The 16,847-nt window shown below is 31.9% G+C and overlaps 1 protein-coding gene across 9 annotated transcripts in view; it reads left to right on the forward strand.

The window, feature by feature from the left end:
- The first annotated feature begins 12,365 nt into the window (after positions 1-12,365).
- LOC127702361 (uncharacterized) overlaps positions 12,366-16,847 on the forward strand; it is a 33,928-nt gene continuing 29,446 nt past the window's right edge. For 5 of the 9 annotated variants that reach the window (XM_052206509.1, XM_052206514.1, XM_052206517.1 and 2 more), the window contains exons 1-4: positions 12,366-12,438; positions 13,276-13,317; positions 15,088-15,132; positions 15,772-15,858. In XM_052206509.1, the coding sequence (XP_052062469.1) occupies positions 12,427-12,438; positions 13,276-13,317; positions 15,088-15,132; positions 15,772-15,858 (186 nt within the window). In that variant the 5' untranslated portion in view covers positions 12,366-12,426. The remainder of the gene's footprint in view (positions 12,439-13,275; positions 13,318-15,087; positions 15,133-15,771; positions 15,859-16,847) is intronic. The other 4 variants (XM_052206513.1, XM_052206516.1, XM_052206510.1 and 1 more) reach the window with 3 other exon arrangements.

The raw sequence follows: 16,847 nt of genomic DNA on the forward strand, positions 1-16,847 counted from the left end.
GATATAACACATCCAAATGGAACTCTTAGGCTTGACTGGTGCTGAGCTTAGACGATTATCTACACAAATAGAAAAAGAGTCCTATAATAGCTCTTCTCTTATGGTTGTGGCCTGTAATCTATTTTCCACACGAAGAGATATATCTCGTATCACACGGAATGGAGTATGATATGAAATCGAGATAATGTGTTGGGCTTATCCTCGATGTGTAAATTTTGACATTTCCATTTGGCTTTTTGCTATGTCGATAATGACTTTCAAAGGTCACAGCTGGTTGCAACAAAGATTTGTGATTCCTTTAATGATAAAAAAAATCACACAAAATTAATTCTGTCAAATTTGATTCCATTCTGAAACGTACACTAAGCTTGAAAACGTCTGCGAATGACGTCTGCGAATGACGTCCGACTTTTCAGTGTAAATGACAAGATAATGTTTCGTGCAATTTCCTATTGTACGCAAAGAATATTTTACAAATGAGAGAAAAAGGATTAAACAATTCGCTTGATATCAACTCGTAGTATTAAATCTCAACACTAATAGTAAATTCGTCCATTGATCGTTTATCATTACATCGATTATTTATCATTTATCATAAAAATTTCCGTGTATACAACATGCCTTTCTGAGGTAAACAATTTGCATAAAACAACACTCAAAACGCTTGTATCGCCTGAAAAGAAATTATATAACATTTAAAGAATTATGAATTTGGAAACACTTTCTTGGACAAAAAATATGAGAAAGACAAAAATGTATTTAAAAAAGGAGGGAGAAAAGAAAACGTTCATGAGTACATCGTCATATAGGACCTTTTATTTTAAAGTACTTGCATATTCTTTAGTTTCAATTTTTTTCAATTTGAGCATTCATGATTAAGGTAAATCTAATAAAGCGCTTAGGACCCACCAAATGTATCAAGTTTTTCTTTCATTATCCACATGCTTACTCAGGACCAATAATTGGTAAACAAAACAAAATCAAAAGAGTTTATACAGGGCCAAAACTGTTTAAGGTCAACTCTGCAACCTTTGCATTATCAGAGAACTCCTAATAACAATATTTCAAATTTATAAACAAATGCATCAATGTGATTGTCCGTTATAGTGTGCCACTTCATGTATCTGTTCAAACTGTAACATGCATAACATTGTTGTAGTTAATATTCCGTTTTCTTTCCTGGTATTTGGTACTAAATGAATACAACCATTTACTGGTTTTAGACTTATATTTTAATTATGTGAATGATTCCACCAGTGTAACAGGATCTTGAATACACAAGACGTTTAAGTTTATTGTATTTTTTAAGATTAAGAAAACATATTTTATTTGACTTTCTAAAATAAAAGTGTTAAGCTTTTGTTTCAAGTCTTTGTTTCCGTTGCCATTTATATGTATGCATTACTAAAATAAATCTCTCAAAGTTACTTTTTAACCAATCGCATCCTTATATTTGTTGAACTTCTCTTTCCTTTAATTTCCTTCTTTTATCATGAACAGATGTTAAAATCAGAAAACATTTGATTTTTTTTGGAAATGCATTGTATTTAATTATGAATAATTCAATGTTTATCAAATCATGTATTTTCAAGAGAAAATGTATCCGGTTTATTCTTTGATTTCGGGAATCAATCAAACACATCATTGCGTCTGGACTAAAAAAAACATTATGCAAAGTATTTTACATATGACATGTCATCAATAAAGTTATATATTGATATTCATAAAATAAAAATAAAAACATTCGAGACAATATTAAATTGGTTCTACCAGCAAGGCATTGTTGTTTGCAGGCAGATTTGGCATGGCTTTTGGGAACTTTGGCTTTCAATGGCATTAAACTGTTGAATAGGTCTGCCCTGAAACATCTTTTCACATTATTTTCTTCTATTTTATTTGCAATGAAATCAAGGCTCCCAAGTGATAATGAAACTACCAAAAAAGGGATGGTGACTATATAATATAAATATGGTAGGATTGCCAAGGAGACAACTTTCCACCAGAAAATAAATGACGTAGAAGTTGGCAACTATAGGTCACCAAACGGCCTTCAAAAATTAGAAAAGCCTATACCGCATAGCAGGGCCAGATGTATAAAATTAATGTAAAACAATTCACACAAGAAATTAACGGCCTGATATATGTACAAAACAAACAAACATCATAAATGATAAAAAGCAACAAACGACAAACACTGTATTACAGGATCCTGACTTGAGTCAGGTAAATACAGAATGTGGCGGGGTTAAGCAAATTGTTGGGCGCCCAACCATCCCCTAACCTATAGTCACAGTGGAGGCATCATATGGAGGTATATGTTTCAACTTTTTCAAGAGCTAAATTCATGTGACTGAGATTCAATAGTCTTGTCAAATATGAATCAAAGATGGTATAACAACTAAACTGAATGATAACCTGAACAGTTCAATTATAAAAGCTGATATATATTCACGTGTATCTAGAACCTAAGAAATGAAAATTTGTGGCATTGATTCGATTATTACATGATAAAATAAGACTTTGAATTGTTGAGCTTGATTTTTTGAACCGGAATATTACCAGTATCTTTGATGATTGGAACTATCAAGCCATTTTATAAAAACAAAGGAAATATGATCCGATCCAAAAAAAAAATATCGACCTGTTGGTAATGCTAGATGTGTTAGTAAATTATTTACAAAAATATTAAGCACTAGAGTTGCAAGGTTTTATTTCTTCTATGTATCTATCAAAAACAGTTGAATAAACACCATCACAGTATGAATGAATAAGTCCATAGTCATCACAACTTTATTAAAAATTCAAAATAAAAGCCAATGTCAATTGTCATATAAGGAAAAAAGGGCAGATAACCTCAAAGTAGAAAAAGATGAAAAACAAATGATAATTTACAAAACATCGCTAAGAAACACCAAGGAACACAAACAGAAATCAAAAACCAAGGGTGAACTCGAGTACGCCGGAAGGGCAAGTATGTTACACTCTTTTATAACTACTACATATTCTTTTGTTGTTTTTTTTTTTATTATAAGTTATTTTCTAGATCTGAATATAAGATTAATAACTGATAACGAACTGAAGTAATACATAAAAGGAATTCGCCCGAAACTTCATCAAACATATTAAAACGCGGTATGTTGGTTTTTTTTTCTCCTTCTATTTTTCTAAGATTTATAGAATTTCATAATATCTTGAATATATATAATATCCTACATGATTCTTCAATTTCTTATTGTCCGCTTTTAAGCAACTTGCATACATTGAATTGAAAAAGTACAAGTAAATATGAAATACCACATTGGCAAATACATTTAAATATATAAAGCTATGAAGAAAGGAAAGAAAAAATACAAAACAAATCCTTATCATTCATAACTCAGCTATAAAAACAGTTGAATAACGTAAAAGTCAACACAATCTAAGATTATATAATAACTTCCGTCATTACAAAATTGTTACGTTTACAATGGACACTTTGTTGCAATACTGTGTAAAAAAAGGAGGAATTGATATCGTTTAAATCCCCATTACGAACGTAATATGTCCAATATTTTATCAGAACTTCAATGTTAGAAGTTTAAACCTGTGAAGATTATAAATAACACACAAGTCGATGCTTTTGGTGTTGTCATTTAAAATCCGTCTTCGTTGAGAACTAATTACCGCCCCTTGTCTTTTTTCAATCAACGTGGAATTCGCAATAGGAATGGTTTAGTTTCGGATCGTTTGTTTCTTTAACTAGGGTTTTCGTATTAGATTTATACCACAGCAATTTGATACTTATATTTTTCATTGAAATTATACACTATTGACAGATAATAAATATACACAAACGTAAACGGCTTTGTAAACATTGGATTAACAACTTAAATATCCGTATATTTAATTCAGAAAAACATTGAAAGTGAGATACCAAAACCCCCGTTGCTAATTGGAAAAGGAATTAAGGACTATTACCTATAATCAAGTATCTTAATTCATTCAAATCGTTTTTATTGGAAATAAAACATTCATATATTTTGAGGTAAGTTCAAAATATTTTATTGTAATTTATTGTTATATGTTTTGCAAAAGTGTTGTCGTTTAAATAACCTTACGCATTTCAGTTAATTCAAGCTCTTGTCAATTTGCCATGTTCAAGATTATATCTATAAAATTGTGAATGCTAGTGGTTTTAAACAATAAACTGCATTTAACACCACTCAATGTCAAATAATTCTTTTTAATAACAGAAATTTGATAACTAGGGGATATTCTGATTTTCTCTTTGTTTATGTTTTTTACTTTTTTAATGGTGTGTGAAGAAACAGTTATATATATAAAAAAATATCTCTCAATTTAGACGATGTAAATGGTATTGTCAGCATTAAGCAAATGAATCGCGTAAATTTTTAAGTTTGAGGCCTAGGATAACACTTTTTAAAGCATTAATATTGTTAAACAGTTAAGGATAGTTGTTGGGCATGAATTCAAAGTATTTTAAAAATTACGTGTTTGCTTTATTTCTATCTTATATAATGGTCATAATAAGCTTATCGTAAGCCCTAGGTAATGAAAACAAGCTTGATGAAAATTGTATAAAGTTATAAAGTTAATTGTATCCCAATCCCCTTAGCAATGTTTTGTGTACTTTAAAAGTAACTAGTTTTCAAATCAATTAAATTATCAGGTTGCATTATTTACTATTCGTATCTTCTATTTAACATTTTAATTCTAGCTTAACTAATCTTTCTTTCATTGTTCAGCATTTCCGACTTGAATTCATTCCAACGAATTACTATTTCAATCTCGATTGAACTAGTGAGAGTGGTATCAGATTGCGCATGTTTCGTTGTCATGACAGAAACAAAAATTCACATATGTCAATTTCGCTTTCGTTAAATTAAAAAATATAAGTTTATCTACGTTCGTGTGACTTGTCCCCCCACTTGAATTTAATTGATTTCACGCTTATAAAATGCTATAACAAACGTAGGAAAGTATAGCAAGTATTACTGAATGAAAACGTTGATTTAAAAACTTGTCAGATTTTAAAATGTATCCTTCAGTGTTAGAAAAGAGTTATAAATGTCGATTCAACTGATCTATATCAAATTTAATAGCTTGTTGATCGATCGTTTGTATCCGTTATGAAATATTCTCATAAACAGTGATATTGAACACTTTTCCTTTAACAATTTTCATACAGTGAAATTACTAAATATAAAATATTCATTTTCTATTGAGTAAACACTCGTTACCATAATTCATAATTTTGAACTGGATCGTATCCTTTTTAAACACGCTTTGTAATTTACATTTTTTAATTTCGCAAATGGCTTGAAAGTGACAATTTACAAAATGGGTATGAATAGATATTCAATGCAACGTTGCTCTTTTCAGTAATTATTTATTAAAGTAAAAAATGTAACTATAATGATTATAGGTTATTAGAAACGTTACAGGGCTCTTGCACAATTAGTATAGTACTTATGATTTTACATAACAGTCCTTGTATATGAAGTGCTTAGGCAAAAGAAGAATCAGACAAAGAGAGAAGGTCATAATTACAATCTTCACGAAACAATTTAAAGATGAATATAAAGAAGGAGATGTGGTATGATTGCCAATGAGACATCTACCCAACAGACATCAAATAAAGTGCATATAAGCAATTGTATGTCATCGTACGACCGTTACCAATGAGAAACCCCGTTTACCCGGCTATACAACGCCCCGACATGAAAAATGTGAAACGTTTCAAACGAGAAAACTAACGGCCTAATTTATAACAAAACAATTTACGAAAAACAAATATGACAGATATAAACCAACGACAATCACTGAACTTAGGACAGGCACATATAGAATGTGGCGGAGTTAAACGTGTTTGAGTGCTCAACACCCTCCCCCTTTCTAACGTGGGACGTTGGTGTAACATTACAACATATAATTAAATTTAAGGCTAAAGTTTAACCACTTGTTTCAAATATTTGTAAGACCCATGAGGAACACATTTGTTCAAAGACATAGGAAGAGGGTTTGCCGCTACCAAATACAAATGGAAATTATTCATTAAATGATATAAAGCTTATCAATCAAAAATTAAATGTCAATTCGTCTATCACTTTTCTTCACAATCAGGGATGCAAAAAGGGACGGAAATATAATGTGTTCACACTTTAATGGCTATTATCTTAGCCTTTAAAGGTTGCAGTGTAAAACAAACATTAGATCAATGTCTGAAAATATCAACCTTTTCGTATTCGGCACGAAACTATTCAAGAGCTACATGTAGGTGAATTTCGTCCTTCTCAAGTTTCTAGGCCTCGTACATTGACCTAATAAAGTATATGTGTAATACCGATGTAAGTAAATGTTTTGATCGGCTACAGTAAAAAAATATCCCTGGTTTTAATATCTACTGACTACCAACGTGTCAACAATATTGGAAGCAACATGGAGATGGGCGGATTAACAAAAACAAGTTAAACGAATGCTTAAGCACCGCAATACATTCGGTAAATATTTCCTTATTCTTGCATACTGTCGTTAAGGCCACTAGTAAATGCCACTTGAAATGGTTAACAAACGATTTATAAAATCTATAATTTAAACATAGCCATATTGGCAAATATTGACAAATATTTCTTCCTTATCTGAAATGTAAATAAGAGAAAGCGAGTACGTATAGTTATATGCTGTTTCTACTATTTAAAATAGCAGTTGTGGAAAACCGTTTAGGTATACTTATATCATATTTGTAAAGGCTTTATTTTACGTGATAGATTTGACAAACATAGAAAGAATGAAACACATAAATTCAATAAAACTTAAAATCGATGAGTATTTATTTTATGTTTGATTTAAGGCAGGTTGAACTTAAAAGAAAGATTGATGAAAATATTTTTGAATAAAATTTCTGTGTCGTAAATAGTTTTGTATTGAACGATTTTGTAAAATGACATGAGTAATTCATCGTCAGATATGTTAAATATTCGAGCATAAAGTAATTATACTGAACCTATTGAAACTGTAAAACATGAAGGTATATAAAAACCTTTTGCGATGTAAAACATCTTATTAGTGTGATCCCGTCTGAAAACAAAACGACTATAAGGCATTTCTTATCATGTAATGCCAGAGCTTATTATACATTGATATCACTATAAATTTAAACAAAATTGGTCGCTGTCTGCCATATTTCTTTTTCGTTGTAGTATTAATCATACCGTTGGTTTTCTCTTTCGATGTGTTTTTTATTATGTCATACCGGATACCTTTTATAGATTACTCTGAGGTTTGGTTGTGTTTATATGCTTATTGTTGAAAACCTGTATAGTTAATGCATAGTTGTCTCTTGGCACTCATACCACATCTCCTAATTCTTTTATATTGGTCCTTTGAAAAGTCAGATACAAGTTACACATTTGTATTTATATATAATCGATTCTAAAGCGTTTTTGTATCATGCGCTGTTTGAGATGAAATTGCTACTGTAAAAGTATACGTGTTCGTTTGATTCCATTTGCACTGGGTGAAAGTCTTTATTTCCAAATGTTCCTGCCATTTTTAAGAGACTTTGAAAGTAAAACTTTTAAGGATGAAACTAACATGTACACTTGGGAAATCCTTGGAAAAAAAATAGACGGAAATATATGGCGTTTTCTTAAACTTACAAATGACGCAAGATTTAAAGAAACCTCAACTTTGATACTTAATAAAAAATAAATATATGCCTCATTATTGTACGTTGGAACGAAATGGCACGACACTATCGTTGAAGAAATTTTGTTCGAGATTTGATAGTCTAAGACATTAACAGTTCGCGAATCGAAAGCTAACAATATATCTTTTAGCAGAAATAATGGAGAAAATGTATTAACTTTTTGTTTAGATTTGCAAACTTTTCAAAGCTTCGAGAGCACATGTCGAAAACATAAATTTGTACAGAAATGTGCGGGGTACACACTATTGAAATTCCAATGTTAATGTATTGCCATATTTTCTATTATATTTGTCCTTCCTAATTTATAGCTAGATTGCTGGCTCCGATCTCTAAATCTTCAATCAGCAGTGATATCATATTTCATTGTACAACGATACGACGATTGACACATTATACAAAAGCAAATTATACGTACTATTAAACTTGCCAAAGTAAGTCAAAATCTTAAAGATATTTTATCAACAATGAAGTACTTAGAATAATTTAATGCTAGCCTTAGTTTGAAATAGTCAATTCATATTATTGAAATTCGTATAAATGGATCTTAAGAAAGTTACATGGCATTTAATTTCTATATGATTCCTGTTGAGAAAGATAATCTAAATATTATAGTTTATGCTTAAGTCACTTTGTAAATAGTTGGAAAATAAATGACTTTATCGAACCTGTCATCTTCATAATTACTTCAAGGTGATTTAAATTTGATCTGAATTAAAAAAAAAATATTCATAAAATCTTTAAATGATAATGTTTGATCGATTACTTTGCATTTAAAGACAATTAATGACCTTGTAACAGTTAGATCTATTTGAAATCAAATTAATTAAACTATATATGCAATGTATCCTTCTACAGTGCAAAGGTGTATTCAAACTTAAAATATATACATTTATATACAATGTATCCTTCAACAGCGTAAAGGTGTATTTAAACTTATACGCAGGAGTTTGATAGATTGTGAGAAAGGACATTAAATACAATTTTAAACTCTGTCAATGATTTCAAGAGAGAGAGAGAGAGAGAGAATACAAATAGACACATGAAATCAAGATTTTAACTACACATAAAATGTTCCTCATAATAATGATGAAAATAAGTTCTATTAAAAAATTCAATACACAAAAACGATGAAGTCTTTACTATGGATATTTTTCTATCTTGGTTGTTCGCTATGTAGTGTATGCGCCACACTTGACTCCAGGTCCGTTACTCGAGTAGTCTCCAACCTTCATTTATTCCTCAATTTTAAAACTGCATTTTTAAACCGGATATTACAGTGTGTTCCACGTAAGGAGTTACTATAGTATTCGGAACCACTCACCCAGATACGGAACGTCTAGAAATCTGTCTAGTATATGTTTTTCTTTTCTTGTTATTCTTTAATTGTTTTGAAAGTATTTTCCAATTTCATATGGGTTGTTATTCAGCTAGTTGGTTAAATGGTTAGACGTTAGTTGTGGTTCATAAAATAGTTAGACATTAATTGATTGATTTTTGGTTGCTTAACGTCCAGTGGCAACTATTTCATGCATTTTCAACGACAAGAACAAATTAACAATAAATACAATAGATAGGTCCTGTAATAGATGCCGTCCGGGATGAAGGTCTGTGAAGTTTAGGCTGCCACTGGAAAATAAGGGTATATTGGAAAGGGACAGAAATTTTGCCGTACAACAGGCCACCTACGGACCCTCAGAGAGTTGTTGCAAGTGTTTTTATCGTGCAGAGAGCGTGGCACTCTCTGTACACGAGGCATCAGATCTAATGTCCCCATTCTGACTGGACGTAGCTGCGTACTTATACATCCCGCACAGTCAAACGGACGTCCCTCTTTGGCAAGGGTTTTACTGCCAATAGGTTGCAGACCAAAGTGACCATATTTCTATTCTATATTTTGGGAATGTTATACATGAAATGGTTAGCGGTTAATTGTTGTTGATGAAATGGTTCGACGTTAGTTGTGATAAATGAAATGGTTCGAAGTAGTTGTGACTAATGAAATGATTAAATGTTAGCTGTGGTTGTTGAAATGGTTCGACGGTAGTTGTAACTAATGAAATGGTTAGGTAGTAGTTGTGTTTGATGTACTGGTTAGATGTAAGTTGTGGTTGATGAACTGGTTAGAAGTTACTTGTGTGTGGTTGATGAAATGGTTTGAGGGTAGTTGTGGTTGATGGCATGGTTCGACGTTAGTTATGGTTGATGAAATGGTTACATATTAGATTTGATTGATGGAATGGTTAGACGGTAGTTGTGGTTAATGTGATGGTTCGTCGTTAGTTGCAACTAATGAAATGTTTAGATGTTAGTTGTGGTTGATGAAATAGTTATAGTTTGGTTGTGGTATATGAAATAGTTAGAGGTAAGTTGTGGTTGATGAAATGGTTAGGAATTGTTTTGGTTGATGAAACGGTTAGATGTTTGTTGTGGTTGATGAAATGGTTCGAAGGTAGTTGCGACTAATGGTATGTTTAGATGTTAGTTGTGGTTGATGAAATGGATAGAGATTAATTGTGGTTGATGAAATGGTTAGATGATAGCTGTGGTTGATGTAATTGGTAGAAGTTAGTTGTGGTTGATGAAATGGTGGATCTTAGCTGTGGTTGGTGTAATGATTAGAGGTTTTTTGTGGTTGATGTAATGGTCAGATGTTAGTTGTGGTATATGAAATGGTTAGAGGTAAGTTGTGGTTGATGAAATGGTTAAGTATTAGTTTTGGTTGATGAAACGGTTAGATGTTTGTTGTGGTTGATGAAATGGTTCGACGGTAGTTGGACTAATGGTATGTTTAGATGTTAGTTGTGGTTGATGAAATGGATAGAGATTAATTGTGGTTGATGAAATGGTTAGATGATAGCTGTGATTGATGTAATTGGTAGAAGTTAGTTGTGGTTGATGAAATGGTGGATCTTAGCTGTGGTTGGTGTAATGGTTAGAGGTTTTTTGTGGTTGATGTAATTGTCAGATGTTAGTTGTGGTATATGAAATGGTTAGAGGTAAGTTGTGGTTGATGAAATGGTTAGGTATTAGTTTTTGTTGATCAAATGTTTAGATGTTAGTTGTGGTTGATGTAATGGTTCGAAGGTAGTTGCGACTAATTACATGTTTAGATGTTACTTATGGTTGATGAAATTGATAGAGGTTAGTTGTGGTTGATGTAATGGTTAAAGGGTAGTTGTGGTGGATGTAATGATTCGACGTTAGTTGTGGTTGATGAAACAGTAGATCTTAGCTGTAGTTGATGTAATTGTTAGAGGTTAGTTGTGGTTGATGTAAAGGTCAGATGTTACTTGTGGTTGATGTAATGGTTAGATGTTAGTTGTGTTGATGTAATGGTTAGATGTTAGTTGTGGTTGATGTAATGGTTAGATGTTAGTTGTGGTTGATGTAAAGGTTAGATGTTAGTTGTGATTGATGTAATGTTAGATGTTAGTTGTGGTTGATGTAATGGTTATAGGGTAGTTGTGGTTGATGTAATGGTTAGATGTTAGTTGTGGTTGACGAAATGTTAGAGGGCAGCTGTGGTTTATGAAATGATAAGAGGGTGGTTATGGTTGATGTGATGGTAAGATGTTAGTTATGGTTGATTAAATGGTTAGAGGACAGCTGTGGTTTATGAAATTGTTAGAGAGTGATTATGGTTGATGTGATGGTTAGCGGTAAGTTATGGCTGATATGGTGGTTAGATGTTAGTTGTGGTTGATTAAATGGTTAGAGGGCAGCTGTGGTTTATGAAATTGTTAGAGAGTGATTATGGTTGATGTGATGGTTAGCGGTAAGTTATGGCTGATATAATGGTTAGATGTTAGTTGTGGTTGATTAAATGGTTAGAGGGCAGCTGTGGTTTATGAAACTGTTAGAGAGTGATTATGGTTGATGTGGTGGTTAGCGGTAAGTTATTGCTGATATAATGGTTAGATGTTAGTGTAGTTGATTAAATGGTTAGAGGGCAGCTGTGGTTTATGAAATTGTTAGAGAGTGATTATGGTTGATGTGATGGTTAGCGGTAAGTTATGGCTGATATGATGGTTAGATGTTAGTTGTGGTTTATTAAATGGTTAGAGGGCAGCTGTGGTTTATGAAATTGTTAGAGAGTGATTATGGTTGATGTGATGGTTAGCGGTAAGTTATGGCTGATATGATGGTTAGATGTTAGTTGTAGTTGATTAAATGGTTAGAGGGCAGCTGTGGTTTATGAAATTGTTAGAGAGTGATTATGGTTGATGTGATGGTTAGCGGTAAGTTATGGCTGATATGATGGTTAGATGTTAGTTGAGGTTGATTAAATGGTTAGAGGGCAGCTGTGGTTTATGAAATTGTTAGAGAGTGATTATGGTTGATGTGATGGTTAGCGGTAAGTTATGGCTGATATGATGGTTAGATGTTAGTTGTCGTTGATTAAATGGTTAGAGGGCAGCTGTGGTTTATGAAATTGTTAGAGAGTGATTATGGTTGATGTGATGGTTAGCGGTAAGTTATGGCTGATATGATGGTTAGATGTTAGTTGTGGTTGATTAAATGGTTAGAGGTCAGTTACTGTTGATGGAATGGTTTGATGTTACTAGTGCTATGAGTAATTCTAACATGTAAATAGCTTAAAATCGTTTTCATGTTCGCCAACAGAGGAAAATTATTTTTTATCGCTAGATTTTTTCACTTTTTTAGGTGAACCATATTTTACATAGCAGCCACGACGCATTAGCTCATTCAGTTCCACGATGTCCTCCTATGTAAGTATAAAGATCATTTACCTACATACTTTTTTTTATTATTCTATTTGCATATATTAGCACAAGGACTAATTGTATAAAACAAAAAGTTAAATCACAAAAATACCGAACTCAGAGGAAAATTCAAAACGGAAAGTCCCCAATCAAATGGCAAAATCAAAAACACAAACACATCAAACGAATGTACAATAACTGTTGCCAACAAACGGAAGTCATTAAAGTTGCCGAAACTAATAGCCGATGAAAAAGTTATACATGTAATTTAGTTCTATGAATTATAGCCAATTCAAACACGATGATTGATCTGTATCCTCCATTGCATTTAGAGGAGCATGATTTTTTCAATTATGTGGCGACATAATTTTTAATGGAGTAAAAGGTCATATGTCACTTAAAAAACACTTATGGATTCCGGACAACAATCAGAGGGAAACAAAATTTCTTGAGGAATATTTTTTATGATTCAGTATTCCCAAAGATTACGCATTTTTTTCTTGAGGTGACCAAGGTGGTTTTGAGTAATTCAAAATCGGTTATTTTATTAGTGATTCAGAATATTTTTTATCGTCACCTACAAGGTTAGTCATCTTGGCAAGATTTTTTAGATAATTAAAAAAAAAATTTTTTATAAACTATTTGAAACATTAAAAAAATCCTTCTTTTTGAGATTGCATGCCCTTCGAATACAATTCTATTAAACTTCTTATTTCCATATCAATAAGGAAATATTTATATGTTTTTAAATACTTATCGCATTTATAGTATTATTTGTCTTGATACAGAGGAATGATTTAGGATAACATGAATATTTGTACATATATAACCTTATTTTAACAGCTTTTAGGGGACTCGTGGCCAATTAGGCCAACCTGGTCAAAGGTATTTTGTTTATTTTTCAAACATGCATGCACGTGCTGAATAATAGTGCTAGTGTTAATATACACTCTCATTTTAAAGGTTAAAGTTGAACTGAAATTCACATATCATTCTAATTGTTTAGTTCTCAAAAGACTAAATGTTTTGTAATACTTCTTCTCTCTGATATCATTTTTCCATGAAATCATGTATAACTTATACTAATGTTGCCATGCTGTGTACAAACATTGGTTCAAGCTTTCACTGTTGGCGGTTTAAGCTTTTTTTGAAAATAATTAACGTCATGAAAATGTATCTTTGTTTTTCTTATGTTAAAAAAAAACAATATTCGCCACGTATAGTACATATAGTCTATACTTTCATTGCATGACGCTTGATAGTAATATACACATATGACAATATATTAGTCCACAAAGCTTAATATTGCCACGAAACATTCTTTTGTATTCAAGGAACATATTGGAACAACCAATTCAAAATAAAATCATTAATGAGTATAGCGTTAAGACAAGTAATTTGCAATTCAATAGCAAAAACAAAGAGAATTCAGTACTAAAAACAAAATTAGAAACATACTATATAAACAGAACTTTGTGCAGAACATCTAATATTAAAAAAGTAGTGATGCTTGCAGCTGATTTATTTTAGATGGTAATCAAAATGTTATCTTTCAAAAATTCTGCAGCACTAAAATAACAATGGAGAAAGATCTCCTAGATATTGCATGCAATAATATGTGCGCATTTATGTAGAACTGTAGATAGTGATGCTTAAAATCAAATATACAAAAGGGCAATATAATTAAGGAATAGGACATGGATGATATAACAAGATATTTCCAAAGTTCTGATGATCAGCACCATCAGTGAAAGCAACTGTTTCTGTATGCAAATTTCACGTTAGCGGAATATTTATATGTTTTGAAGAAGCAAACGAATGCAAAACGCAGGACTTTCACTTGAAATACATCAGTCTGTAAAATTATGATTTGTGTTTATCGTTCATCCATTTTTCAGTTTGGTTTAACTTTCTAATTTTCTATTCCATTTCTGATTGGTCATACGTGTGATTAGTTTCGTAAAATAATATTTATAAGTAGAATCCCTTTATGACATATAAAATTATGTTGGCTAATGAACTTTTGAGTTGACCTTTTAGAGTTAGGTTTAGTAGTATTTTTATTTCTATTTTCGGTTTGAATATTCTTAAGTTTATATATATTTCTAGATGTGCTAGTACTATTTAGTTTTATTTTAGCTTTGTTGTCAAAATTATGTAAACCAAGTGGAGATCGTTCCGCTTAAGTAATCATAATTTCGTTTTCACTTAAACCCATGAAAGAGTTGTCGCAAGGTGGTCTTTAACGTGTAGAGAGCAAAACACTCTCGCTATTCGATACAACGGATTTTACATCCCATTCAGACCGGAAGTGGCTGCGTATTTAAACAGCCAATACAAACAAATATACAAGATTCAGAGAAGTCTGTTTCATCGGAAGTAGAACTGTTCACATAATACCATAGTAAAACTGAGCAAAACATTGACAGCGGCATATAAGACTTGATAATCACAAATATCTGGTATTATTATGGCAAAGCTAAATGTTTTATGAAATAGAATTACTCGATTCTGAATTTTAGAGACTGAACACCTTTGTCGTGGGATCATCTTTTGTTTGTATCCAATACAACTGAATTTTCTCCTGATGCAGCTAGAATATTACTCAAATGTAACAAATCGTAAGCTTAAATATGATACTTAATTATTTTCCAGTATATGAAAGAATCTACTTACAGACATGATTTTGGGGCAGCAAAGGTAATGGAATTTCATGTTCAGTGTTGTTTTGTTTTGTTTGTGATATTCTACGAAGTTGAGATTTGTGTATACATGTGTAAAACTTTTTTTTTACTTTTACTTAAATCATTTAGATTGCCTTTTACAAATAGTGCAGACATATACTGAATGCAATGTTGATATCAATTCATAACAAATAACAATTAAAAAAAGTGTGATCCAATGACGTGTTAAAAAAAGAAATACATCAGTCGTAAAAGATTTAAATTCTCTGCATATTTCATCTCAATCAATATATTCTGAATTGGGTAATACATATCTAAAGTCAAATAGCAGTTGCACAATGTAAAAAAAAATCTATTTCAAAAGCAACTAATGTACATGTATTTTATTGAATTAGCACCGGAAACTAGTTTTAAGAGTCGTACGAAAAGTTGACGTGAAAAGAAATATTGTTTTACAAGCTTTATATATATATGGGTTTAAATAGACAGAGAGACAATGAGAGAGAATTTGGTCCAATAATCCAACTGTGTCATATTCTTAAGCTTTTTAACCAATGACGTAACAAAACATATCCACCTCTCCTTACATCCAGAGTGTGAAATTGTTGTACCGCCGACGACTTAGTTCTGTTATGCTTTATAATGTTTCTTTCAGAATTCAAACTTTACCAGGCCCATCCCTCAGACATATTACAACACTGAGGAAATGAATCAGCGGCTATATCAACCACGCCCTCGAAGGGTATACGATTGCTTTGATCGCTTCTCATTCATACTTTAAGGCAATTTTTGCCACATCATGTGATTTAACACACCATATATTGCTTTTATTGCATTGGTATATGTGTCATCTTACATTTTGTTTTGTCGCATATAATCTTGACATGCTTAAAAAAATATTCCTTTTTTCTCATGTTTTATTTTTAAATTGAATTCGTCATACTTATAAAATTGAGAATGGAAATGGGGAATGTGTCAAAGAGACAACAACCCGTCCAAAGAGTAGAAAACAGCCGAAGGCCACCAATTGGTATTCAACACCGCGAGAAAATCCCGCACCCAGAACACCCGAGCTTCAGCTGGCCCCTAAACAAAAATGTGTACTAGTTCAATGAAAATGGATGTCACACTAAACTCCAAAACATATTATACCTTTTTCGAATTTATTTTGATAAAATAAAGGTTTAATGATGCATTAATATTCATAGAAAAAGGATGTGTTTGGAATAGACTATGTGAAAATAGTAGCCAAGTTTGAAGACAAAGTGCACGACACAAAGGGAAGTGCGCTGTCCTCAAACGAGGCTGCTATTTCAAATAGTCGACGCTTTTATTATGATGTTCCATGTTACTTGCCGTTAATGCACTGCCGGGGAATGGTACACGTTTTTGTAACGTTCTACATGGAACATAAAATGGGGCTATTTTGTTTTCCTTTAAATTCGTTAATATAGATGAATTCATATTTTAATTACTTTATAACATTGTGTGCCATCAAACAAACATTTCTATTTCAACCCACCGTCATTTTCATAAAACCTTAGAAACTTTTGACTAATTCGAAAAAATAAATACAACAAATGTATTTCTCTTTTGATTTTTAATTTGACAAAATCGAAAGAAAACATACGGAAAGGTTGATAACTTGGACGTAGTTCTTAACAAACCTATAAAAACAGACCTTGGGGCACCAACCTATACAAGGTCCATTCATAGGAAATAAAACACCCT

The sequence above is a fragment of the Mytilus californianus genome, unplaced genomic scaffold (genome assembly GCF_021869535.1).
Source record: "Mytilus californianus isolate M0D057914Y unplaced genomic scaffold, xbMytCali1.0.p SCAF_5, whole genome shotgun sequence".
In the NCBI taxonomy this organism is placed as follows: Eukaryota; Metazoa; Mollusca; class Bivalvia; order Mytilida; family Mytilidae; genus Mytilus; species Mytilus californianus.